The sequence below is a fragment of the Rana temporaria genome, chromosome 13 (genome assembly GCF_905171775.1).
Source record: "Rana temporaria chromosome 13, aRanTem1.1, whole genome shotgun sequence".
Lineage (NCBI taxonomy): Eukaryota > Metazoa > Chordata > Amphibia > Anura > Ranidae > Rana > Rana temporaria.
The window spans coordinates 29,314,546-29,341,178 of record NC_053501.1 but is presented as its reverse complement, the minus strand read 5'-3'; the positions used below and the strand labels follow the sequence as shown (position 1 = coordinate 29,341,178).

The 26,633-nt window shown below is 47.3% G+C and overlaps 1 protein-coding gene across 1 annotated transcript in view; it reads right to left on the bottom strand.

Annotated features, from left to right (window-relative positions):
* Positions 1-26,265, bottom strand: part of ADSS1 (adenylosuccinate synthase 1) — a 55,095-nt gene extending 28,830 nt beyond the window's left edge. Inside the window, exon 1 of the mRNA XM_040333508.1 lies at positions 26,000-26,265. Coding sequence (XP_040189442.1) covers positions 26,000-26,173 — 174 coding nt within the window. The 5' untranslated portion in view covers positions 26,174-26,265. The remainder of the gene's footprint in view (positions 1-25,999) is intronic.
* Positions 26,266-26,633: the final 368 nt, after the last annotated feature.

The window sequence follows — 26,633 nt, the reverse complement described above, 5'->3', positions numbered from 1 at the left end:
TGCTGGGAAAATTTGTGTTCCGCCTATCACAGGACAGTCTGAGGAGAAGGCTCGGCTTTTAAATCATGGACGCTCGCAGCAGACGGAGACTGTCATCGGCCTGGAAATCAGAATCTGCAAAACGTGAGTGATGGCACAGTGGGGGCAAGTGATGGCACAGTGAGATTTGAAAAAAGCCTGTTTGTCAGCGGTTCTGGCTACCCCTCAGCTTCCAGAGAGACTAGTAGGAAGGGGGTAGTCTTATATGGCGAGTATATCCCAAAACCAACATTTTTCCTGGAAAATTAGGGGGTCGTCTTATATGCCGGCAAATACGGTATATGTTTGGGGGTTCTAATTAGAGGGAAGGAGTTGGCAGTGAAAAAACATTAGAACTGCTGTTTTTTGCTACTTGTAATGTAACCTGTAATGTAACCTGTAATGCCAACAGCCACCACAAGATGGCCACTCCTAGATTCCTTCTGCAGGCCTCAGCTTCCTTCTGTGAAGGCCGCAAAGCCATGGCCTCAATTACCGTCCGGCGCCGGCCGCGGCTTTGCAGCCTTCTGCTGGCCTCAGCTTCCCCAGGCGCCAGGTCAATTTGTCGCAATTGCGACCTGGCACCCAGATTATGAAACGGCTCATAGAAAATAAAAAAAAGTGGGTGCTGAAACGATCACCAGCTGGGCACTGGAACCATCAAACATATTCGCCAGCACACCATGGATCGTAGATAACGTCCAAAAATTTAATGGCAAAGAAGCATCACAGAAAGTGCGATTCAATGTTATTCACTGCCACCTCATCAGTGCCCACCAGCGGAGCGCTCCTGGCTCCGCTCTCTCGCCTGGCCAAAGACAGCGCCATTCGTCCCCCGACGTGCTGCGCGGGATTCCCCCCCCCCCAGCACGCCCCTGCCTCAGATCCCTCACATATTGGCTTTTTTTTACATAATAAAATCGGCCAATTTCTTTAAAAAGGCGATATACATCAGTCGACCTCCAATACAAACAACTGGCCCATCAGCTGTCAAAATACCCGAACAGCAGCTGCATCTGATTGGATGCAGCCACTTTTTGGCTAACAATTTTTTATTTTCATCTAGCTTCTTCCATTTCTCAATTAAGGTATGGTGGGCAGGAGGCAGCCATCAAGTTTGAAGGACTTTACATATGCCCTTGTTTTTAATCGCCAACTACGAAAAGTCTTAGCTTCGCAGTGTATCCTCACAGACAGGTTTACTGGATCATTCTAGTCTAGGTAGTAGATCATTCTTTGAGAAACTTGTCAGCAACCCAATATTGGCCGACGCTTCCTCTTAGCAACACTTGTGTATTGCTAATATGTTTATACCAACCTGATCCTCCACAACACATCCTACTATATTTATATTACTATGATTTTCCTCCCCAAAAGGTTAAGATAGGAAGACCGGGCAACGCCGGGTATTCAGCTAGTCCTACTATATAGTTGCTTTCCACCTTCAGTTTGTCTTTTTACAGTTAAGAGGCCAACTGGTTGCTGCATTTCACCAAGAATTTGTTTTTAATTCTAAAAACAAGGGTGACGCTCCCTGTCAATGCACACCAAAAGGTAAAAAACTAAAGCATTTACAGAAATCATGAACAGTAGCAATACAGTAAAGATTGTAAAGCTACAGTTATAGAAAATGGAGTCACTTCAACGTGAGTTTTTACATGTGGAGAAACATGAACCCGATATGAAATTCTATACATTTCCCTGTTGACTTGCAGGTAGTGCCTTGAGGGAATATCTAGCGTGCCATCGGTTGTAGCCAGGTTATGTTGGCATTGTATAGAAATTCATTAGGTGTGGAAAATGGTTGCAATTAGGGTTGTCCTGATACCGATACCAGTATCGATACCGATACTGAGAATTTGCGGGAGTACTTGTACTCCCGCAAATGCCCCCGATGCCAGATGCGATACTACCCCCCCCCCCCCCTGCATACCGAAACGCCGCCACCTAGTTAATCAGAGTGCGGGGAACATTACAGCTTTCATTTGAATAGCTGTCTGTTCCCCGCCGCGCATAGACACTCCTCCTTGCTCGGGATTGGACGGGTGATCTGTCTATCAAAGTGCAGATCACCCGTCCAATCCCGAGCAAGGGGGAGTGTCTATACGCGGCGGGGAACACACAGCTATTCAAATGAAAGCTGTAATGTTCCCCGCACGCTGATTAACTAGGCGTCGGCCATATCTAGGTATGGGGGGGACATGGCTGCATCTGTGGAGGGACATTTAAAAAAGTATTGGTATTGGCGAGTACTTGAAAAAAAAAGTATCGGTACTTGTACTCGGTCCTAAAAAAAAGTGGCATCAGGACAACCCTAGTTGTAATGTAAGGTCATTTGGGAATAAGTTTGGACAATGGTTGGAGGGAAAAAAGCTATACATTAGTATCATGCCTGGCTTCTGAGTTGGGAGGTTGGCGTGTGTGCGTGTGTGTGCGAAGTGGGTAACAAAAGTACCTGAGGGGGGTGTGGAAGGAAAGGAGGAAGGAGATAGAGGGGGTGGGGCAGGTAGGGGGGCAGGTAGGGGAGATGCCATCTCCAACTTCCCTCCCCAGTTTTAAAGTTGGGTGTGGGGGCTCTGGTTGGGCATCAGGTGTGTCGTAGAGGGTGGTGGTCTTGACAAGGGACAGGGACGTCAGGAAGAGGCTTGGGGTACGGCGGGCGTGGGTTGCAGTGTGTTGTAAGCAAAAAAAAAACACTTAGCTTGACCCTGGTTATCCATTTATGTGGGCAAATTGTGTACGTTTAAGAATGCAGACATCGTCTGGCAGTGCGCCCAGCATGCCCTTTTTTTTTTAAAGAATTTTGTTGGGGCGTCCTGTGCAATGATGATACGTTTCTCCATTTCAGCTACTCTGCCTATTCTAGCAAACCATTCTTTGAGTGTGGGAATCTGTGTTGAACTCCAGTGCAAGGGGAAGCACTGCTTAGCTGCGTTGACCATGTGCATTGCCAGAGATTTGTGGGAGGAGTTATGTGGTAATGGCGAGCGGTGGAGTAGGAATTGGGCTGGGGAAAATTCTAACTTGTAGGAGGTAACCTGGTTTTTGATGCGGCATACCTCTTTCCAAAAAGTTTGTAGGGGGGTGAAAGCCCACCAGATGTGAAGTAGAATGTCCTCGTCATGAAGGCATCTCCAACAAATGTCTGGTGTAGAGGGGTAATCCCCCTACACCACTCCTTTGAAGCGGGGGGTTAACAGTAATGACTAGGTCTCACAGCAAGCAATAGTTTTGGACATCCCTGTCCTTCGGCATGGTACAAAGAGTGCAAGATCGGCAACAGTTTCATGATGCCCAAACTGTTGCTTGGGCCTGCACTATGAGTGTTGGCACAGTTGCTTGTACTTTCCACGTTTGACAATGCAAGAGCACAACTGGGAGATAGTCAACAGCCCCTAAAAGAGCTTGATAGACTTCATAAAGCACTCACCAGGTTGCTCTACCATGTAAAACCTTGGAAATTATTAGGGTTGTCCCGATACCGATACTAGTATCGGTACCGATACCAAGCATTTGCCCGAGTACTTGTACTCAGGAAAATGCTCCCGATGCTCCACCCGATACTTGTACAGTCAGCGGTGATCAGAGCGTGGGGAAGTTACAAGCACCGATCACCGCTGTATAGATTTAAAAGTAATTTCTCCGCTTCTCTCCCCCCCCCCCCCCCCCGGCTTTCAGCTGCTTTAAAATCAGCGTTGATCGGTGCTTGTAACTTTCCCACACACGATCACCGATGACTGTCCCGTGTCCTCTTCCAGCCCCCCTCCGTGTTGCTGCAGTCTCCCTCCCTCCGTGCTGCCATCTCCATCCATGTGTCCCCCTCCATGTTTCCGACTACCCTCCGTGTCCCCCCGTGCTCCTCCTCCACCCACTGGAACGGTCAGGATAGAGAGCGGGAGGTAGGAGCCGATAAATCCGACTCCTTACTGTTCCGAATGTACAGAGTCAGTGATCACCGACTGTCCATTCACATAACTGAAACATCGTGAACTGTGTTTACAATGTTTCAGGTTTATGAATGAAGAGAAGCCACTGTCTTCTCTCCATTCATTTTCAGCGCAGCTGAGGCTGCTGAAAAAGGGACTGGGGAACATGTGTCTCTAGCTAGCCCCTTTCTCTGTCTCAAAGGGGAGATACCAGAGGTCTGTTAAGACCCCTGATATCTTACCAAAGCCCCCCCCAACAGGTCTGATAAAAAATAAAAATTGTAGAAAATAATTAATTAAAAAGAAAAAAAAAAAAAAAAAAACACACTGACACGGTCCACCCCCCCCCCCCCCCCCCCCCTATAAAAAAAAAAAAAAAAAATTGTAAAAAACAAAACTACTGACACGTGCCACTGTCACCGGAGTAAAAAAAAAAAAAGTATGCATTATTGTATGTTTTATGAATGTATATGTGAACTTTATCATTTAAAAAAATGTTTTTGTAAAGTCTGTAAAAGTTTATGTGAAAAAAAAAAAAAAGGGATCGGTATCGGCGAGTACTTGAAAAAAGTATCGGTACTTGTGCTCGGTCTTAAAAAAGAAGTGGTATCGGGACAACCCTAGAAATTATAGTAACATGTTAAAGCTTATACAAGGTTATATTGATTGGGTTTAGACCTACTTTATATAAATGTGTACACACCAAAATCAACCTCAATACTGATAAAGATCAGAACTGGTTACATGGTACGCAACGCTTGGCCAAGTGTTCTCTAGATGGCAGATAAGCGAATGTTGACTACAAACCCCGTGCTTGGAATTAATACGCAGCGGAGACTCGGGCATTATTTGAATAGCTGGTAATGATTTGAAAAGGAGTTCTTAATGAATACACACCATTACCCAGAATGCCAAGCAGTGTAGGAGCCTCCATTCGGGTTCTTGTAACATAAAACCCGACCTTCTACTGGATTTCTAAGGTGCAGCCTGAACAGGAACACGGGCCCTAGCAGTCTGAGCTTTAAATAAACTGTCACACCGAACGTCACATTAGCGGTCTAATTGGTAGGAAGAAAAGGACTGCTGTCTTCTAGCAAAATAAAAATGTATTTCTAATTAACCACTTCATTACTGGGCACTTAAACCCCCTTCCTGTCCAGACCAATTTTCAGCGCCGACACATTTTGAATGACAATTGCGCGGCCATACAACACTGTACCCAAATTATATTTTTATAATTTTTTCTCCACAAAGAGCTTTCTTGTGGTGGTATTTGATCACCTCTGCGGTTTTTATTTTTTACGCTATATACAAAAAAAAACAGAAAATTTTGAAAACAAACAATTTTTTACTTTGTTATAATATCCCAATTAAAAAAAAAAATTCCCTCAGTTTAGGCCGATACATATTCTTCTTCTGCATTTTTTTTTTACAAAAAAATATCGCAATAAGCGTAGATTGATTGGTTTGCGCAAAAGTTATAGCACCTACAAAATATGGGAACGATTTATGGATTTTTTTTTTTTTTTTTTTACTAGTAATGGCGGCGATCTGCAGTTTTTTTTTTGTCAGGCCTGACATATTGCGGCGGACATATCGGACACTTTTGACACTATTTTGGGACCATTCACATTTACACAGCGAACAGTGCTAAAAAACGCATCGATTACTGTATAAATGTGACTGGCAGTGAAGGGGTTAACTCTAGGGGGCGAGGAAGGGGGTTAAATGTGTAAACTAGGAGTTATTCTAACTGTGGGGGGAGGGGACTGACTGGGGGAGGTGACGGATGCTGTGTCCCTATGTACAAGGGACACAGAATCGGTCTCCTTACACACAGAGCTCCACGTCCCTGCTGTAACCGCCGATCGCGGGAGCCTGGCGGACATCGTGCGCCAGGCACGTGCATCGGCTTTTTAGCGATGTGCCGGGCACAGTGTTTCCCCGCTGCGCGCGGGGAATGCAAATAGCAGGACGTCTTTCGTCTATAGCACGGGTCTCAAGTGGGTGAAGAGGCAGCCCCCAATGAAAGCAATAGAAGAAAGACAGCTCCTGCAGCCAATTGCATGTGCTCACATGTAAATCTCACAGATGATTGGCCTGGGACACAAGACAATTCACATGCAGGCCTGATCGATTGCAGGTAATCGCTCCATGAGCCTAAAGCTGGTCAAACATGGATCGAAACTGACAATCCATGTATGAGCAGGCTGACTGTACCCAAGCCGATCGATCAACTTGGGTACAACCAGCCTGTTGGGATTTTTTTTTACAGGCGATTACTACCGGCCGGTATAGCCACTAGCAAGACGACAATTTCTTCCCGTCTCAGGCTGGATTCACACCTATGCAGTTTGAGTGCTTTTTGCAGAGTTGCACTACAGTCCATTTACAATGGTTTCCTATGGAACACGTTTTGTAGTGCAAATCTACAAAAAGAACAAATGCAAAAAGGTGCAAATCCAGCCTTATGCAGTTCATAGATTATTGGATTTTCTGTCCCTTCACTATGGGTAGAAGGAAAGAAAATTGCTCTTTGGAAAACAAATTATTTATGCATTTTCTCTGCAGGAGTCACCCCCCCCCCCCTTATCAACACTGACTGTTATTGAGGGGGGGGGGGGGGATTCCTCCCACAGCGTTCTTGCTTTCTGCCAGTAGGGTCGGCTCCCCACCAGCAGAACACAATAGTACTGTGGAAGGCCTGCCCCCATCACTACTGACTGGGAAACAAGCGAATTTTCTTTTCTTCCTGGGTCGCAGTCTCTGCTCCAATTCATCCTAAAGGTGTTCTAGCCGGTTGAGGTCAGGACTCTGTGCAGGCCACTCAAGTTCCTGCACCCCAAACTTACTCAGCCATGTATTTATGGACCTTGCTTTGTGCACTGGTGAGCAGTCATGTTGGAACAGGAAGGGGCCATCCTCAAACTGGGAGCATGAAGTTGGGAGCATGAAGTTGGGAGCATGAAGTTGGGAGCATGAAGTTGGGAGCATGAAGTTGGGAGCATGAAGTTGGGAGCATGAAGTTGGGAGCATGAAGTTGGGAGCATGAAGTTGTCCAAAATATCTTGGCATGCTGATGCCTTAGGCCCCATACACACGATAGAATCCATCCGCTGAAAAATCCCAGCAAATGGGTTTCAGCGGATAGATCCTATGGTGTGTACACTCCAGCGGATCTGTTTCCGCGGATATATCTCCCCTGGGATGGATTCCAGCAGATCGAATATTCGCTGACATGCAGAACAAATCCATCTGCTGGAATCCATCCCAACGGATGGATCCGCTGGTCTGTATAGACTCACCAGATCCATCCGTCCAAAGGGATCCCCCGCATGCGTCGTAATGATTCGACGCATGCGTGGAATTCCTTATATGACAGCGTTGCGCACGTTGCCGCGTCATAATCGCGGCGACACGTCATCGCCAGAGGATTTTGGCACGGATTTCAATGCGATGGTGAGTACACTCTATCGCAGAGAAATCCGCTGAAATCCTCGAGAGGATTTATCCGCGGAAACGGTCCGCTGGACCGTATTCGCGGATAAATCCTCTCGTGTGTATGGGGCCTTAGAGTTCTCTTCACTGAAACTAAAGGGCCAAGCCCTAAAAAAAAAAAAAACAACCCAACACCAAATGATTTGGACCAGTGCACAAAGCAAGGTCCATAAGGAAATTATGAGAGTTTGGGGTGGAGGAACTTGACTGGCCTGCACAGAGTCCTGACCTCAACCTGATCGAACACAGATGGGATGAATTAGAGCAGAGACTGCTAGCGAGTTCTTCTCATGCAACATCAGTGCCTATCACAAATGCGCTTCTGGAAGAATGGTCAAACATTCCCATAGACACTCCTAAACCTTGTAGACCAGGGATCCTCAAACTATGGCCCTCCAGCTGTTGTAGAACTACACATCCCATGAGGCATTGTAACACACTGACATTCACAGACATGACTAGGCATGATGGGAATTGTAGTTCCTGAACAACTGGAGGGCCGTAGTTTGAAGACCCATGTTGTAGACAGTCTTCCCAGAAGAGGTGAAGGTGTTATAGCTGCAAAGGGTGGGCCAAATCAATATTGAACCCTACGGACTAAGACTGGGGTGTCATTCAAGTTCATGGGCGTGTAAAGGCAGGTGTCCCAATACTTTGAGATGGAGATATACACACAATGAATTTATAAAATATTTGCACAGCAGTTCATCGATGAGAAAATGTAAATTTGCCCCGTGTGAACAGGGAAGCTGCTATAACTTTTGCACAAACCAATCAATATACGCTTATTGCGTTTTTTTTTTTACCAAAAATATGTAGAAGAAGAATACGCATCGGCCTAAACTGAGAAAAAAATAAAAAAAATAATGGATATTATAGCAAAGTAAAAACATATTGCGTTTTATAATTTCATTTGGGTACAGTGTTGCATGACCGCGCAATTGTCAAAGTGCGACAACGCTGAAAGCTGAAAAATGGCCTGGGCAGGAAGGGGGTGGAATAAATAAACGCCTGAAACAAATTTAGAGACAGTTTAAAGGGAAGATGGAGTCATGTCCTATTTTTTCCTAGTGAGCCCGATTAGAGAGAGAGGTACGTGGGTGTAAAGCGGGCACAAGTCCATTTACACCTGCCTGCTCTTCAGGAACGAATGGTCCTTCAGATCACGTTTGCCTGAAAAACTTGATCGGAACACCTAAAGTTGGCTAAGGCACTTACTCTTGATTTAGGCCCGTTACATACTTCCTGAAGCCTGGCCAAAAAAAAAAAAAAATCCCAGAGATGGCATCCTCCCACCCTGCTAAGAAACCCCCAGCCTACTTTAGTCAGAGCTGCCCAGTTTGTTTTACAGGTCTACATGTGCCCACTTACCTGCATAGGCAATTTTTTTTTGGTAAAGGTGAACTTAACCCTTTAAACCAAACGTTCATTTTGGCAAAACGGCTCTGAAAAGCCCATGAAGTCTAGTCCTAACTACTCTTGGATACATGAACCCATGTACAGGATGTCCCAAACTAGACACCGAGGTTCACCTGTGACACGTCACCAGCAAGGTGGAGCCATGTACAGGTATAGCCACTTTATTGTACTCCATATAAGAATCTATAAATGATTCTTGGTGGGGGTTGAAGGAAACGAGATGGAGATCAGCCTAGAGCCGCTGTGAGATACTAACATCTGACAGGCCTTGTGGTACGCACATTCCTCAAGTTCTCAGCACTTTACAGCAGCCTCCCCTCTTGAGTCAGGAATCTGATGACTTTACACCATCCTCACCCATCCAACCTCCTGTCAACAACCTGCTACAGAAGACATGGAATGGGCTCCCTCAAACCTACATTTAAAAAATAAAATAAAAAGTAGATTTTTTGCCTTTACTTGACCGGAAAGAAGCATGTTTAAACCTCCTGTCAGGTTTTTATCTTGGGATAAGGGAGGGTTTACCCTTCTGTTTTGAGGAATAGAGTGAAAATCCTCCAACAGGGACACCTCTTCCTATAACACAGTCTATGATGGATATTTTAACCCTTCCTGCCAACGTGCGGCACCACTGAACTGGGCTTTTGTGCCATGGGGCCCCATACAGTACAGACCAAAAGTTTGGACACCTTCTCATTCAAAGAGTTTTCTTTATTTTCATGACTATGAAAATTGTACATTCACACTGAAGGCATCAAAACTATGAATTAACACATGTGGAATTATACATAACAAAAAAGTGTGAAACAACTGAAAATATATTTCATATTCTAGGTTCTTCCACCTTTTGCAGCAGACACATCTCTAGAACTGTTAAGAGGAGACTGTGTGAATCAGGCCTTCATGGTAGAATATCTGCTAGGAAACCACTGCTAAAGAAAGGCAACAAACAGAAGAGACTTGTTTGGGCTAAAGAACACAAGGAATGGACATTAGACCAGTGGAAATCTGTGCTTTGGTCTGATGAGTCCAAACTTGAGATCTTTGGTTCCAACCCCCGTGTCTTTGTGCGACGCAGAAAAGGTGAACGGATGGACTCTACATGCCTGGTTCCCACCGTGAAGCATGGAGGAGGAGGTGTGATGGTGTGGGGGTGCTTTGCTGGTGACACTGTTGGGGATTTAATCAAAATTGAAGGCATACTGAACCAGCATGGCTACCACAGCATCTTGCAGCAGCATGCTATTCCATCCGGTTTGCGTTTAGTTGGACCATCATTTATTTTTCAACAGAACAATGACCTCAAACACACCTCCAGGCTGTGAAAGGGCTATTTGACCACCCTAGCTACCACAGTGATCAGTCACTAAAGCCGCCCATGTGTGTTTTTCTCTGTAAACAGAGGAAAGATACAAGGCATCTCTTTCCTTGCAAAGAGGGGGGTGGGAATTTTACATACAAGGTTCGATCTAGGTCAGTGTCTGGGTCAAAAGGCAAGGTCACTATACTTCGGGCAGGAATTATTTTTTTAATATTAGTATCAGTGGGGTTTACTACAAGTGCACTTGCTTTAGATCTGAGGGGGGGGTGCATGTCCCCCTCAGCCACACCCTGTGAACTTTGACCACTGGGAACCCGCCTTCTGACATTTGACCTGTTCCAATTCCTGAGTCCTAGCCTTATTCTGGGAAACCCAGGATTAAGCAGAAGTTCCATTTTTGTACAGAACTCTGCTTTAAGTACCATTACCATCTCCGTTTACTAAAAGGCAACGCCTTGTCTCCTTCCTTTGTCTTAGCCCTGATTCACATTGGCGCAGCTTTAAAGCGGGAGTTCACCCATTTGTAAAAAAAAAAAAAATTCTCCCCTTAGCTTCCCGCTCGTTCGGTCTAGGGGAATCGGCTATTTGTATTAAAATATGAGCAGTACTTACCCGTTTTCGAGCTGCATCTTCTTCCGTCGCTTCCGGGTATGGGTCTTCGGGAGCGGGCGTTCCTTCTTGATTGACAGTCTTCCGAGAGGCTTCCGACGGTCGCATCCATCGCGTCACTCGTAGCCAAAAGAAGCCGAACGTCAGTGCGGCTCTATACGGCGCCTGCGCACCGACGTTCGGCTTCTTTCGGAAAATCGTGACGCGATGGATGCGACCGTCGGAAGCCTCTCGGAAGCCTGTCAATCAAGAAGGAACGCCCATTCCCGGAAGCGGCGGAGAGGATGCGTCTCGTAAACGGTAAGTACTGCTCATATTTTAAAATAAATAGCCGATTCCCCTAGTAAAAACGAGCAGGAATCTAAGGGGAAAAAGTGCCCTCTAAGGGTGAACCCCCGCTTTAAAGTCGCACAACTTTAGCGTGACCCCAAAGTCGCAGATCAATGCTATTTGCGGCTTCAATTTCATTGCGGCTTCGTTTACCAGAAGTCTACATAAATTGAAATAAAATTGGCAAAAAGTAGTGCAGGAATTTTCAATGGCGCTGCAATTTGAATGGTTCCATTGCTGACAACGGGGTGCGACACGTAATGCGATTTGGACCTGACAAATTGCAGCGATGTGAAATCCGATACCCTGCCACACAATTCATAACATTATGTAAAAGGCCGTCACTCACTACAGGTCGGCTACAAGTAGTAAATAAGAATTTATGCAATAAGTCATATTTAAAATCGGTCAGACAAAAAAAAAAAAAAAAAAAGAAAAAGATTTTCCTGGAACAAGTCCAGTCTATTTATAACTCATCTTCCTGTTCTAAAAATAGAACACGCGGTACATAAACACAAACCTTCCGACCTTAACCCCCCCCCCCCCAAACCTGACCTGGTATCAGCTTCTTGCAGTCCATGTACAGCAGGGCTGGCGTGCGAGTACAAAAAGCCAAACATGTGCTGACAACAAGCATGCTGATAGGAGAATGCAGAGTGACAGATGAGCTCATTGCGCGGCCTCTCCCCAACTGTGCAGTAACTGGCGGAGGGCAGGTCCAGGATGACCTGGGCTCAGAGGAAGCAAGTTACATGGTGCTGCCCAGACGGAGAACATGTAGGGCAGGGGTTGACAAATTTGCTTGGAATCTAGGAGCCAGCTAAAAAAGTTAGGAGCCAGAAAACGCGCCCCGTCCCGACGAGCTTGCGCGCAGAAGCGAACACATACGTGAGCAGCGCCCGCATATGTAAATGGTGTTCAAACCACACATGTGAGGTATCGCCGCGATTGGTAGAGCGAGAGCAATAATTCTAGCCCTAAACCTCCTCTGTAACTCAAAACATGCAACCTGTAGAGTTTTTTAAACGTTGCCTATGGAGATTTTAAAGGGTAAAAGTTTGACGCCATTCCACGAGCGCACGTAATTTTGAAGCGTGACATGTTGGGTATCAATTTACTCGGCGTAACATTATCTTTCATAATGTTAAAAAAAATGGGGATAACTTTACTGTTGTCTTATTTTTTAATTAAAAAAAGTGTAATTTTTTCCCAAAAAAAGTGCGCTTGCAAGACCGCTGCGCAAATACGGCGTGACAGAAAGTATTGCAACGATCGCCATTTTATTCTCTAGGGTGTTGGGATAAAAAATATATATAATGTTTGGGGGTTCTAATTAGAGGGAAGAAGATGGCAGTGAAAAATTACATTAGAATTGCTGTTTAACTTGTAATGCTTGACTTGCAATACCAACGGCCACCACCAGATGGCGCCAGCTTACACATCTGGTGGTAATAACTTGTAATACCAACGGCTCACCACCAGATGGAGCCAATTCCCAAAAAAAAAAAAAAAAAAAAAAAAAAAAAATTTTTTTTTTTTTTCCCCCCCTTCCAAGCCAAGTCGCCAGGACCCTATTTCTAGTCGCCATGGCGACCTGGCGCCCGGGATTTGTCGAGCCCTGATGTAGGGGCATAAAAAGTACTGTGTGGAGCGCTCTGGACTGAGAGCGAACATTGCAATTAAAGCTTCTTTACCTTTTAAAGTGCTAATCATTTGTATTATGTTACAACTTCAACAAAGACTGAGCTTCCATTGCAATACTGGCTACCAGCTTAATGTGAACGGTCCAACCTGTCACATCTATGCTGCAGAATAATCAGAGCCAAGGCCTCTGACACCCTCCTGCCGTCTTCATGTTCTGCCATTGGTCCACCCAATGTCCGGTGTGATATATTACATACAAAGGACGCAGAGCCTGCAATGACACGAGACGGATCTGCCACCTGTTTGTTCCGCATCGGGGAGATATAAGGAGCCTCGGCCACTCGCTCTTCTTTAATTACAACATCCTGAGGAGTCAGCTCGCTGTATTTTTAGACCACATGGACCTTTCAAGTGGAGTTTAGAAGAGCGTTCTGTGTGCGGGATGAACCTCTCTCAAACACGGGAGGAACTAAAAGACGGGACGCTTTCAGTGCTGGTCACTCAGGGAAAGTCAATGTCAAGGTGACCTTAAAACACAGTAATAAAGAACCAAAAATGTTATATTTTGCACGGATACCACTTTAAGACCGAGTACAAGTACCGATAATTTTTGCAGCATTTCCCCGATACCGATTTCATACTTTTTTTTTAAATGTCATGTGACAGTAGCACTGATGAGGTGTGTACGGTGTCGGTAGTTTATTTTTTTTTACAATTCAAATTTTTTATATTGTTTACAATTTATATACTTTTTTTTTTAAAGTGCTTAATTTTTTTTTGGGAGGGGGGGGCTACGACACGGTCAGTGGTTTTATTTTTTATTATTTTTACAAATTAAAGCGGGGCTTCACCTGAAAAAAATAAATTAAGTCAGCAGCTACAAATACAGCAGCTGCTGACTTTTAAAAAAACTAACACTTACCTGTCCAAGTCGCCCAGTAGCTCGGCTTCCCCCGCCGTCATCCTCTGTAAGGGAATCGGGAAGTGAAGTGCTGCGGCTTCACTGCCTGGTTCCCTACCGTGCATGCGCGAGTTGCGCTCTGCAGTTCCCAATGGTTCCTGTTGTGTTCTGGGAGCTGAGTGTTTCCCAGAACACAACGGGGGGGTTGGGGGGGGGGGGGGGGTGACGCGGAGGGGCCGGACTTCCGCGGGAGTCTATACCCGGAAGTGGTGCAAATACCCGTTTTATACAGGCATTTGCACACCCCTCCCCCCTGAAAGGTGTCAAATGTGACACCGGAGGTGGGGGCTCCGAAAAGAGGAGGTTCACTTTTGGGTGAACCTCTGCTTTAAATATCAAATTTTCCTTCCCCCCATCATCCCTGTTGGGGGGGGGGGGGAATGTGAGATGTCAGGGGTCTAAATAAGGGTTGTCCCGATACCGATACTAGTATTGGTACCGATACCGAGCATTACCCAAAGTACTTGTACTTGGGTAAATGCTCCGATGCTTCACCCAATACCTGGGCAGTCAGGGTGATCAGTGTGGTGGGGGAGTTACAAGCACCGATCACCCTGTATAGATTTAAAAGTCTGACAGCTGGTTCTTTCTCAGCCCCCCACGGCTTTCAGCGGTGATCGGTGCTTCTCTCCCACACACGATCAACACCAACTGCCCCCTATCCTCCTCCAGTCCCCATCTATTCTCCCCCTCCGTCCCTCTCGATCTGTCAGGTTGGAAAGCGGAGGTAGGAGGCAGTAAACCCAGGTCCTTTGTTTTCTGAATGGACAGAGTCAGTGATCACTGACTGTCCATTCACATAACTGAAACATTGTAACCTCCTGTGATTACGATGTCTCAGTTAAAGAATGAAGAGGAGCCGCTGTCTTCTCTCCATTCATTTACAGTGCCACAGAGGCAGCTGAGAAAGGGACTGGGGAATATGTGTCCCTAGTCCCTTTCCCTGTCTCAAAAGGGAAGATGCAAGACCCCTGATAAAAAAAAAAAAAAAAACCCACACCACCACTGACACTGTCCCCACATCCCCAGTCCCTTTCTCTGCCGCCTCATCTGCACTAAAGATGAATGGAGAGGAGACAGAGGATCCTCTCCATTCATAAACTGAAGCATCGTAAATTGTTTACTCTGCTCAGTTATGATTGGCCAGAGGCAGTGATCACTGACTGCATTCAGAATAGGAAGGAGCCGGTAAAAATCCTCCCCTTCCTCCGCTCTTCATCCAGACAGAGAAGGAAACAGGACAGGGGAGCAGAGGACAGTCAGGGATGATCATTGGGGGCTGTTACAAGTACTGATCTCCCTGTGTAGATTTCAATAATGCAATTTTAATACTGCAAATGACACCCCCAGATTGGTTTGCAGATCGTAAGTGCAAACCGTGAAATGGTGCAAGAATCGCAGTGCAGACCAAAAAAATAAAAAGTCCTGTACCATTCTGGTGCAAATGGTATTTAGGCCAGTTTGTATGGCTGAAATCGCATGACAGACATTGCAAGTGATCTGCACAGCAATGTGGTGCGAATCACATGCGATGTCTGTTATCACAGTAGTGTTAACTGGGACTAAACAAGCCAATTGGCGAGAAATCTGAGTGAGGAACCGCAGGCAGTATAGCATTTGAAGGACTCAAAACACACAAGGTTTCCCACATGCTTTGGAAAGTTCTAGCTCCCCACCTACACTGTGCTCCACATTCACATCAAGGCTGATGAAGGAATACAATCCCATCTGAACAATGGAGCAGTATTATCAATGTCCCTTTAAAAAGGTGCGAGATGTGCGGCTTTTTCAGGCGCTTGCACAGGAAACGTTTCATAGACGTACACATCCTGCGGGTTCTCCTGGAAAAAACAAGTCTACAGAGCTTCATAGAAATGAACGCACAACGCCGAGATGTTTCCACTGACGAGCCCTTCCAAGATCTGCCAACCTGTCTAGACACATAAGAAAGACGTCTAAGGAAATCCCGGCTCAGAACAGACCTTATTTATCAAAAGAGGAAAACACCATCTGAGGTCTATGGCAATGGAATTCCCTGTCTGGCACTCAATGATTAATAGATGTAAACCCAAATCAATGAAATCCCATTTTAAAACCAACTCCAGGGGAGAAGAGAAAAAAAAAAAAAAAAAAAAAACACCCCACGCACACCTCAATTTCAGACCATATTGCCGTGTAAAAATAAATGACACCCCCTCCATTTTCTGAATGGAGGTGTGCAATAAGCGAGGTTATAGGATGTTCAGTACTTCAATTCACCCCCTACAATACTGCAAACGTCTAATGTTTGGCAAGCAGTCTTGTAGTTCTGCCAATAGTACACTGATCACAGCAGATTGCTCCTTGTACAACTCCATTCAGAAAACCCCTTGTATTCTTTTCATTGAATGCCAACGCTGTATCCTGGCCTAGGCCAACAAGGCCCAGGGCAGCACGGAAAGAGTCCACGCCGGCTTGCGCTACACTGTTAGTGTAACGCAAGCTGCTTCTAATTTTTGACTGTCCTATCAGCCTGGAACACAAACCTTCCTCAATGTGCTATATGTTTTCTGCTGCACCATTGGCATGGTTATATCTTCTTAGTCCTCTCCACAAAATTATCAGAAATTTGTGCTTAAAGCGGGGGTTCACCCTTAGAGGGCACTTTTCCCCCTTAGATTCCTGCTCGTTATTACTAGGGGAATCGGCTATTTAAAAATAGGTGCAGTACTTACCCGTTTACGAGACGCATCCTCTCCGTCGCTTCCGGGTATGGGCTTCGGGAATGGGCGTTCCTTCTTGATTGACAGGTTTCCGAGAGGCTTCCGACGGTCGCATCCATCGCGTCACGATTTTCCGAAAGAAGCCGAACGTCGGTGCGCAGGCGCAGTATAGAGCCGCACCGACGTTCGGCTTCTTTCGGCTACGAGTGACGCGATGGATGCGACCGTCGGAAGCCTCTCGGAAGACTGTCAATCAAGAAGGAACGCCCGCTCCCGAAGACCATACCCGGAAGCGACGGAAGAAGATGCAGCTCGAAAACGGGTAAGTACTGCACCTATTTTAATACAAATAGCCGATTCCCCTAGACCGAACGAGCAGGAATCTAGGGGAAGAAAAAAAAATTTTTTAGAAATGGGTGAACTCCCGCTTTAAAGTAGAACTATGGGCAACATTTTTCATTTTGGATAGAGTAAGGGAGGGTTATAGCCCCTGTCGGTTTATTTTTTTACCATCCCTGTCCCATTGCAAAGATTTCCCTTCACTTCCTGTCCCATAGCCAAGCAGGAACCGAGAGGAAATCTATGCAAATTAAGGGAATCCATTGCCCCCCCACCAGGCTCTAAGAACTAGTGTCATTACTCAAATTTCAGAAAGGGGTGTGGCCTAGACAGGAAGGGGTAGGTCATATTTAAATTAGGGGGTGCACAAGTTTAGTAAGGCCTAGGGCAGCCCAAAATCTAAATACACGACTGCTGAGTGCAAGGCTTTCAGTAATTGGAGGAACAGAAGGAGATGAATATCATGATCACAAAAAGCACTGAAGTCAGTGAAAAGAATACAATGTAATGAGAGTAATTTTCAACCTTTCTAAACCTGCAGCTTTCACTAAAATGCCTGAAGACCCAACCAACGAAGACCCAACCAACGAAGACCCAACCAACGAAGACCCAACCAACGAAGACCCAACCAACGAAGACCCAACCAACGAAGACCCAACCAACGAAGACCCAACCAACGAAGACCCAACCAACGAAGACCCAACCAACGAAGACCCAACCAACGAAGACCCAACCAACGAAGACCCAACCAACGAAGACCCAACCAACGAAGACCCAACCAACGAAGACCCAACCAACGAAGACCCAACCAACGAAGACCCAACCAACGAAGACCCAACCAACGAAGACCCAACCAACGAAGACCCAACCAACGAAGACCCAACCAACGAAGACCCAACCAACGAAGACCCTACCAACGAAGACCCTACCAACGAAGACCCTACCAACGAAGACCCTACCAACGAAGACCCTACCAACGAAGACCCTACCAACGAAGACCCTACCAACGAAGACCCTACCAACGAAGACCCTACCAACGAAGACCCATCCAATGAAGACCCATATTTAGGTAATTTCTATTATAAAAAGGTGACAACGTCCTGTCCGTGTCTTCCACTTCTGCGTTATTACCATGTATCAGACTTCCAATGAGAAGCAAGTATTTTAAATGCACGTCTGCTGCTGTCACCATCAGGAAACCCATCCTGAGAAACGGCACGCAGCCATTACTGGGAGTTCAAGTAGACAAGAAGCAGCTGCAAAGAGGCTGAAGGAAAACAGAAGTACAGAGATGCAAAAAAAAAAAAAAGGGAAAAAGTATAAATAAGAGAAACAAAATATTTTGGTTGCCAAGGACGAGTCACTCCTCAATAGAGAGGATATATATGTCTAGGCATATGCATACATTACATTTATAGGGAATTTCCTTGCCTTTTGCTTCATAACAAAGGCTGCAGCAGTTGCCAAGAACACCAAAAACAAACCAAACCGAAATGTAAACAATCACAGCAAACCGCAACGATTACAAACCATTTTAGACCCGACGATCATTTATTCTATTGAGACTGAAATAGTCATCTGAACAATGATGGATGATTGGCTTCCAAGGTATAAATAATCTGCAGGCTTCATGTAGATATTTTTATTTTAGAAAACAGTCATCTTCAGTGTTACACTTTTAGATTACTCAATTTTCAGACAATTTTTTTTTTGTTAAAAATATACTGAGGATTCTACCGATGCCAGGCACTGACATTTTCAGGACGCCATGTACAGCATTCTCACCAGCCATGATTTGACAGGTACCCAGCTCCCACTTCATGTTCTAGTCTCCCCGCCACCTAGGCGACTCTTCTCCCCCTACCTCCCCGCAATCTTCTGCGACACATCACAGGTCCCAGAAGATTGCCTGACTAATCGCAGAGCGACTCGCGCAGGTCAAGCCGCAAGCTGTCACACCTGGGCGCTCACACTGACAATGCCGCCACGGAGAGGAGCGAGGCTTTGGGCGGCCACATTGCTGGACTATGGGACAGGCGAGTGCATTTGTTAAAAGTCAGCAGCTACACTTTTTGTAGCGGCCGACCTTTAACCACTTCAATACTGAGCAATTTCACCCCTTCTAGGACAGTTTCCAGCACTGTCGCACTTTGACAATTGCGGGGTCATGCAACACTGTACCCAAACAAATTTTATCATTTTGTTCTCACAAATAAAGCTCTGTTAACCACTTGCTCACCGCCTACAGGCAAAATACGGCGGCAAAGTGGTTGCTTAACTCTGTGAGGACGTCCATGGACATCCTCCCAGAATCGCGCTCCCCTTGGGGCGCACACTGGAGTGTCCGCCGGGTCCAGAGGACCCGGCGCATCACGGATCGCGGTAAATTGCCGCTGATAGCGGCCGTTTACCATGTGATCGCTCCGTCCAATGACGGAGCGATCACATGTAAACAAACCGGCGTCATTTGATGACGCCGGTTCCTACCTCCTCTCTGTACCGATCGGTACAGTGTGAGAGGGGGGAGCGCGGGTGTCAGCAGCGCTGTGGATGGATCTGTGACTATTGCAGTCACAGATCCATCCCTGCAACCCCCGCGCCAATACTCTGCAATACCCCAAAAAAAAATAAAAAAACACACATGCGTTTTAACCACTTCCTGCCCGCCGGCCGTCATATGACGTCCTCGACTTTGTGCAGGGATATCTGAATGATGCCTGCAGCTACAGGCATCATTCAGATATCCTCTTTTTAAGTCGGCGATTCCCTACACCATAGGAACAATCATGTCGGCTGTTCCGCCTCTTGATTGTTCTTACGGGAGGCGAAAGGGGATGTCCCCCCTCCCTTCTTCCTCCGGTGCTTCTCCCATCTCACCGCTACGATCGAAGCCAGGATCGTTTTTGTTTTTTTTCCAGGCTTCCCAGCCTAGAGGTGAGATGTGGGGTGTTATTGACCCCACATCTCACTGTAAAGAGGACCTGTCATGCTATATTCCTATTACAAGGGATGTTTACATTCCTTGTAATAGGAATAAAAGTGATCAAAACATTTTTTGGGGGGGAAAAACATGTCAAACTAAATAAAGTAAAAGGAAATAAAAAAAAAAAAAAAAAATTAAAGCGCCCCTGTTCCCGTGTGCTCGTATACAGAAGCGACCGCACTCGTAAGTCCCGCCCACATATGAAAACGGTGTTCAAACCACACATGTGAGATATCGCTGCGAACGTTAGAGCAAGAGCAATACTTTTGGCCCTCCTGCTGCATTTATCTGAAAAAAATGCTCCACCCCAACATTGTACTAGGAAGGATTATCCCCCCCCTCCCCCCCAAGTGCATTACTTTGAATTCACCACGGACCTTTCTACAAGCAATGACAAATCATGTTAGACATCCAGGGATATCAACCCCCCAACACACATTGCAGCCACCGCTGAGAATCCCGGACATAAACAACAGAACCTGCCGCAGTATCAGAGTGGCAGGTGAGAAATACGACCAACCGCGCCATTGTGGAGACGGGAAACATGAGTCTTAGAGATTTATGGATCAATCTCATGAATTAAATCAATTTTATAGCATGATGAATGCAGAGCTAGGCAGAGGAGAACATTGCTGATGGACACGATAATAACCAAGACCAACGGAGGAACAGCGCTCAGCAACCAAAATGAGTATAAAGCTGGAAACATTAACATACTATACAAAATGAACTAATATAAGGATCTTATATTGTGGGTGTGTGTGACAGGGTATTTGTCATTTAGAAGCCAGCTCCATTGACTTCAACTAGAGAAAACCTCAGACTCCGGAAACATTCTATGATCAGGACTGACATTTGTTTTTTGTAGGGTTGTCCCGATACCACTTTTTTAGGACTGAGTACAAGTACCGATACTTTTTTTCAAGTACTCGCCGATACCGAATACCGATTCTTTTTTTTAAATGTGTCCCCAAATGCAGCCATGTCCCCCCCCCCATATATACAGCCATGTCCCCCTTACCTACATGCTGCCGCATCCCCGCTGCTGCCGCCGCTTGGTTAATACGGGCGGCGAACATTACAGCTTTCATTTGAATAGCTGTAGTATTTCACGCCGCGCTGCGTATAGACACTTCCCCTTGCTCGGGATTGGACAGTTCACCCGAGCAAGGGGGAGTGTCTATACGCGGCACGGCGGGAAACACTACAGCTATTCAAATGAAAGCTGTAATGTTCCTCGCCGTATTAATTAAGTGGCGGCGGCAGCGGGGATGCGGCGTAGTGTTGGCGGGGGACGGGGGGGGGGGGGGGGGGAAGTATTCTATTTAGGTATCGGGGGCATTTGCGGGAGTACAAGTGCTCCTGCAAATACTCAGAATCGGCCCAGATACCGATACTAGTATCGGTATCGGGACAACCCTAGTTTTTAGGACTTGATGCATTCAGCTGCTCTTTGTTCCAAGCCGTTTAAGGAGGCGGACGAGGTGAAGGACACCAAACACCCGTTATCATGAAGAGCCCTAGAAGAGCTTCAGTCCAAAAAAAAATTACCTGAATTCCCCCTCCGCAATAGTTTTCTGCCACTAGAGGTCTTCAGTATTCTGGGTTGAATGGCAGCCAGCTATATCAACCCACTTCCTCTGAGCCCAGGCTGTCATGGCTCCTCCCCCACCCTGTGACTGGACAGGGAAAGGAGAAGCAGCACACTGATGGGCTCACCTCTGCTCTCACCTACTGTCAGCACATGAACCCATTAGGTTTTTGTGCCGCTTCATTCCCATCTCCTAAAGGGGGCTCTGATGGCGTCCCTGACATAAGGGGGGGCAAAATGGAGGGCTCCGATGATGACCCTGATGAATACGCTGTTGTAAAGCAGGAACTCTAAGTGGCGGAAAAAAAACGGATCCAGTTAATACACATTAACCCCTTAACGCCCGCCGCACGACTATTTACATCCGCAGAATGGCACGGACAGGCAGAAGGACGTATATATACGTCCTTGCCTTCTAGCGGGTGGGGGGTCCGATCGGGACCCCCCCCCCGCTACATGCGGCGGTCGGGTTCCCTCGGGGAGCGATCCGGGACGACGGCGCGGCTATTCGTTTATAGCCGCTCCGTCGCGATCGCTCCCCGAGGCTGAAGCACGGGGAGAGCCGTATGTAAACACGGCTTCCCCGTGCTTCACTGTGGCGGCGTATCGATCGAGTGATCCTTTTATTAGGGAGACTCGATCGATGATGTCAGAACTACAGCCACACCCCCCTACAGTTGTAAACACATACTAGATGAACACTAACTCCTACAGTGCCCCTGTGGTTAACTCCCAAACTGCAACTGTCATTTTCACAACAATGCAATTTAAATGCATTTTTTGCTGTGAAAATGCCAATGGTCCCGAAAATGTGTCAAAATTGTCCGAATTGTCCGCCATAATGTCGCAGTCATGAAAAAAAAAAAAAAAAAGCTGATCGCCGCCAATAGTAGTATAAAAAAAAAATAATTAAATAAAAATGCAATAAAACTATCCCCTATTTTGTAAACGCTATAAATTTTGCGCAAACCAATCGATAAACGCTTATTGCGATTTTCTTTTACCAAAAATAGGAAGAAGAATACGAATCGGCCTAAACTGAGGAAACATTTTTTTATATATGTTTTTGGGGGATATTTATTATAGCAAAAAATAGAGCAACAATTTTGAAAAAATGCAATATTTTTGTTTATAGCGCAAAAAATAAAAACCGCAGAGGTGATTAAATACCACCAAAAGAAAGCTCTATTTGTGGGGAAAAAAGGACGCCAATTTTGTTTGGGAGCCACGTCGCACGACCGCGCAATTGTCTGTTAAAGCGACGCAGTGCCGAATCGCAAAACCTGGCCTGGGCATTTAGCTGCAAAATGGTCCGGGGCTTAAGTGGTTAATTATTCATGGATTTATAAAACAGATTTTTCCTCAGCACCTGAATATTTGTGGCCCTTATACTGAGAAGTTTGGGGACAGCAAACACTTTGACTCCTGTGATCCCCTCCTATGGATCACATGATGGCAACGCACAATAACAATACACACATTCCAGGTGCAGCAAGACACGACTTGTTCTCGTCTTAGACGTCATTTTCTTCCTAAAGTAGTCACAGCCCGAGTAAAGAAGCCTGCCCCTGCCGGCGGATGCAGAGTGGGACCCTCGCTCTCTGTGTGGAAGCAGTGGTCTCTCTGCAGAGGTCTGAGACCTCTTGCGGAGTCATAGCTGGATTCAGGTAGGCGGGCACAACCTTGCGGCGGCGTATCGTATTTACGCTACCGTAAGTTAGCAAGGCAAGTACTGTATTCACAAAGTACTTGCCTGCTAAGTTACGGCGGCGTAGCGTAAATGCGGCGGGCGTAAGCGCGCCTAATTCAAATTAGGCCGAGGGGGTGTGTTTTATGTTAATATGGGTTGACCTGACGTGATTGACGTTTTTTTTAGGAAGGGCGCATGCGCCGTCCGTGTACATATCCCAGTGTGCATTGCGGCAAAGTACGCCGCAAGGACCTATTGGTTTCAACGTGGACGTAAATTACGTCCAGCCCTATTCACGAACGACTTACGCAAAATGTTCAAATTTCGACGCGGGAACGACGGCCATACTTAACATTACTAGTCCAGCTTTTTGATGGAATAACTATACGCCTGAAAATGCCTTACGTAAACGGCGTATCTTTACTGCGTCGGCCGGGCGCACTTTTGTGAATCGGCATATCTAGCGATTTACATATTCTACGCCGACCGCAAAGGAAGCGCCACCTAGCGGCCAGCCTAAAAATTACACTTTAAGATACGACGCTCGTATCTTAGCCTAATTTAAGCATATCTGGTTACCAGAATACGCTTAAATTTGCTTCTGCGCAATCAGCAAAGGTGATGTTTCCCGATTGGAGAGCTCCGACTCAGCAGGTGGTGTGTTGGACCTCTACAGAGAGACCACTGCTTCAAAAACAGAGCAAGGGTCCCACTTTGCATCCGCTGGCGGGAAACACGAACCTGCCTCAGATCTGAAAGGCGTTGTGCTTTCCCTCACAAACATCGCAATTTAGAGAAAGGGGGAGGGGGAATAACTGAAGTAAAATAAAGTCATAAAAGCCGTGGTGTGAGGAGAAGAGCCATACAGCCGTACATTGTCTCCGCAGAGGTCCCCTTCAACATAAAGCAGTCCTAAGAGGAATCTGCCATCGCCCAGCACTGACTGTCCTTCTGGAAATGCCGGTTCCCCGGCCGTCACACTGACCCTTCACCTACAACACTGGAAGTCACCAACAGGACCAGCGAGAGGATGAGGACTGGTGACTCCCCCGATCTGCACACTTCTTCCTGGTGCCGGAACAGAAGCCACAGAACACCTCCCCGGGATAGGTCCAGCACTTAATATAGATGGAGATATTCTACACATTGCACAGTATAGGAGCCAACAATGTGAGGTAACCCATAGCAAAACCCATAGCAACCCGACACCACATCAGAGATGAATTCTGATTGGATGAGAGGAGTCCAGCATTACACACCCAACACTGCTTTACTAAGCCAGACTGATAGAGAGGGGCCCCGCTATATACAGCTCAGGGGCCCCCTCTATACACCTCACACACGGGCAATATTCAAACCATACAGGGAGGAAAAAAACACCCAAGGGTCCCTATACATACACACATTATATAGAGAACCAGAACCCACTATATACAGCACACACGGTATATATATATATATATATATATATATATATATCCCAGGGCGTCCCCCTATATACAGAACCCACACTGAGGGCCCCCCCTTTATACAGAACCAGCACTGAGGGGCCCCCCTATATACAGAACCCACACTGAGGGGGGCCCCCCCTTTATACAGAACCCACACTGAGGGGGCCCCCCCCCCTTTATACAGAACCCACACTGAGGGGCCCCCCCTTTATACAGAACCCACACTGAGGGGCCCCCCCTTTATACAGAACCCACACTGAGGGGCCCCCCCTTATATACAGAACCCACACTGAGGGGGCCCCCCCTTATATACAGAACCCACACTGAGGGCCCCCCCTTTATACAGAACCCACACTGAGGGCCCCCCCCTATACACAGAACCCACACTGAGGGCCCCCCCATTATACAGAACCCACACTGAGGGGCCCCCCCCCTTTATACAGAACCCACACTGAGGGCCCCCCCTATACACAGAACCCACACTGAGGGGCCCCCCCCTTTATACAGAACCCACACTGAAGGGGCCCCCCCCTTTATACAGAACCCACACTGAGGGCCCCCCCCTATACACAGAACCCACACTGAGGGCCCCCCCTTTATACACAGAACCCACACTGAGGGCCCCCCCCTATATACAGAACCCACACTGAGGGCCCCCCCTTTATACAGAACCCACACTGAAGGGGCCCCCCCTTTATACAGAACCCACACTGAGGGCCCCCCCCTTTATACAGAACCCACACTGAGGGCCCCCCCCTTTATACAAAACCCACACTGAGGGGCCCCCCCCTTTATACAAAACCCACACTGAGGGCCCCCCCCCCTTTATACAGAACCCACACTGAGGGCCCCCCCCTATACACAGAACCCACACTGAAGGGGCCCCCCCCTTTATACAGAACCCACACTGAAGGGGCCCCCCCTTTATACAGAACCCACACTGAGGGCCCCCTCCCCTTTATACAGAACCCACACTGAGGGCCCCCCCTATACACAGAACCCACACTGAGGGCCCCCCCCCCTTTATACAGAACCCACACTGAAGGGGCCCCCCCTTTATACAGAACCCACACTGAGGGCCCCCCCTATATACAGAACCCGCACTGAAGGGGCCCCCCCTTTATACAGAACCCACACTGAGGGCCCCCCCTATATACAGAACCCACACTGAAGGGGCCCCCCTTTATACAGAACCCACACTGAAGGGGCCCCCCTTTATACAGAGGACCCGTACTGAGGGGCCCCTATGAAGTGTACACAGTGCCGGGTGAGGGGTGTCTCAGCATAGAGGTGGGATGATGGGGGTGACAGGCGGGATGACAGGAGATGACATTGAGGACCTCCCGGGGTGATCGGTGTACGGAGGAGTCTCACTCCGCCTCCTGCAGAGAACACGTGTTTCCCGGTGATGGAGATGGCGGGGATCACACACACCGTCCCGATGAATGGTCCACCCCGGGGATCAGTAGAGGACACCCCGGAGATCAGTAGAGGACACCCCGGGGTAACGGACGTACCTGACACCTGCACACCACATCGGCGTCCGTGGCCAGCAGATCCACCACCTTTCCTTTGCCCTCGTCCCCCCATTGTGCCCCGAGGACCACGATGACCTTATTGCCCACATCGTTCCGGGGTCTCTTCTGTGTGCCGGGGGGGCTGCAGTCGTTGGCGGCCGGTGTGCCGGACATGACCCAAGTTCTCGCTCGCTGACAGGCAGATCAGGGGCCCACAAAGGCGGGAGAAGTGAAGGAAATGAGCCAGGCACTGGAGGGGCGGAGTCACCGCTACGAGGAGGGAGGGGGCTTTGTCATAGGCGAGGGAGGAGAGGCGGAGCCAACGCCGGGAGGGAGGAGAGAAGCTGCCGTAAGGGAAAAGGATGGTGGGAGGAGTTAGAACAGGCCCTGCTCTGCCCATTCAGCAGAGAGGAGGAGCCAACGGAATGTAGCGAGCGCTTTAACATACGGTAGAGAGGGAAGGGGCGGAGTCATATGAGGAGCCGAAGACAGCAGTGGGAGGACTCAGCCCGGAAACCACTTTGGCCTGAGGGGGCGGGGTTATAATTATAGGCGCATAGGGAGATAGCAGTGGGGAGGGGTCATCCTTAAAGCCCATAGAGAGAAAGGGCGGAGATATTCTAATGACTAAGTA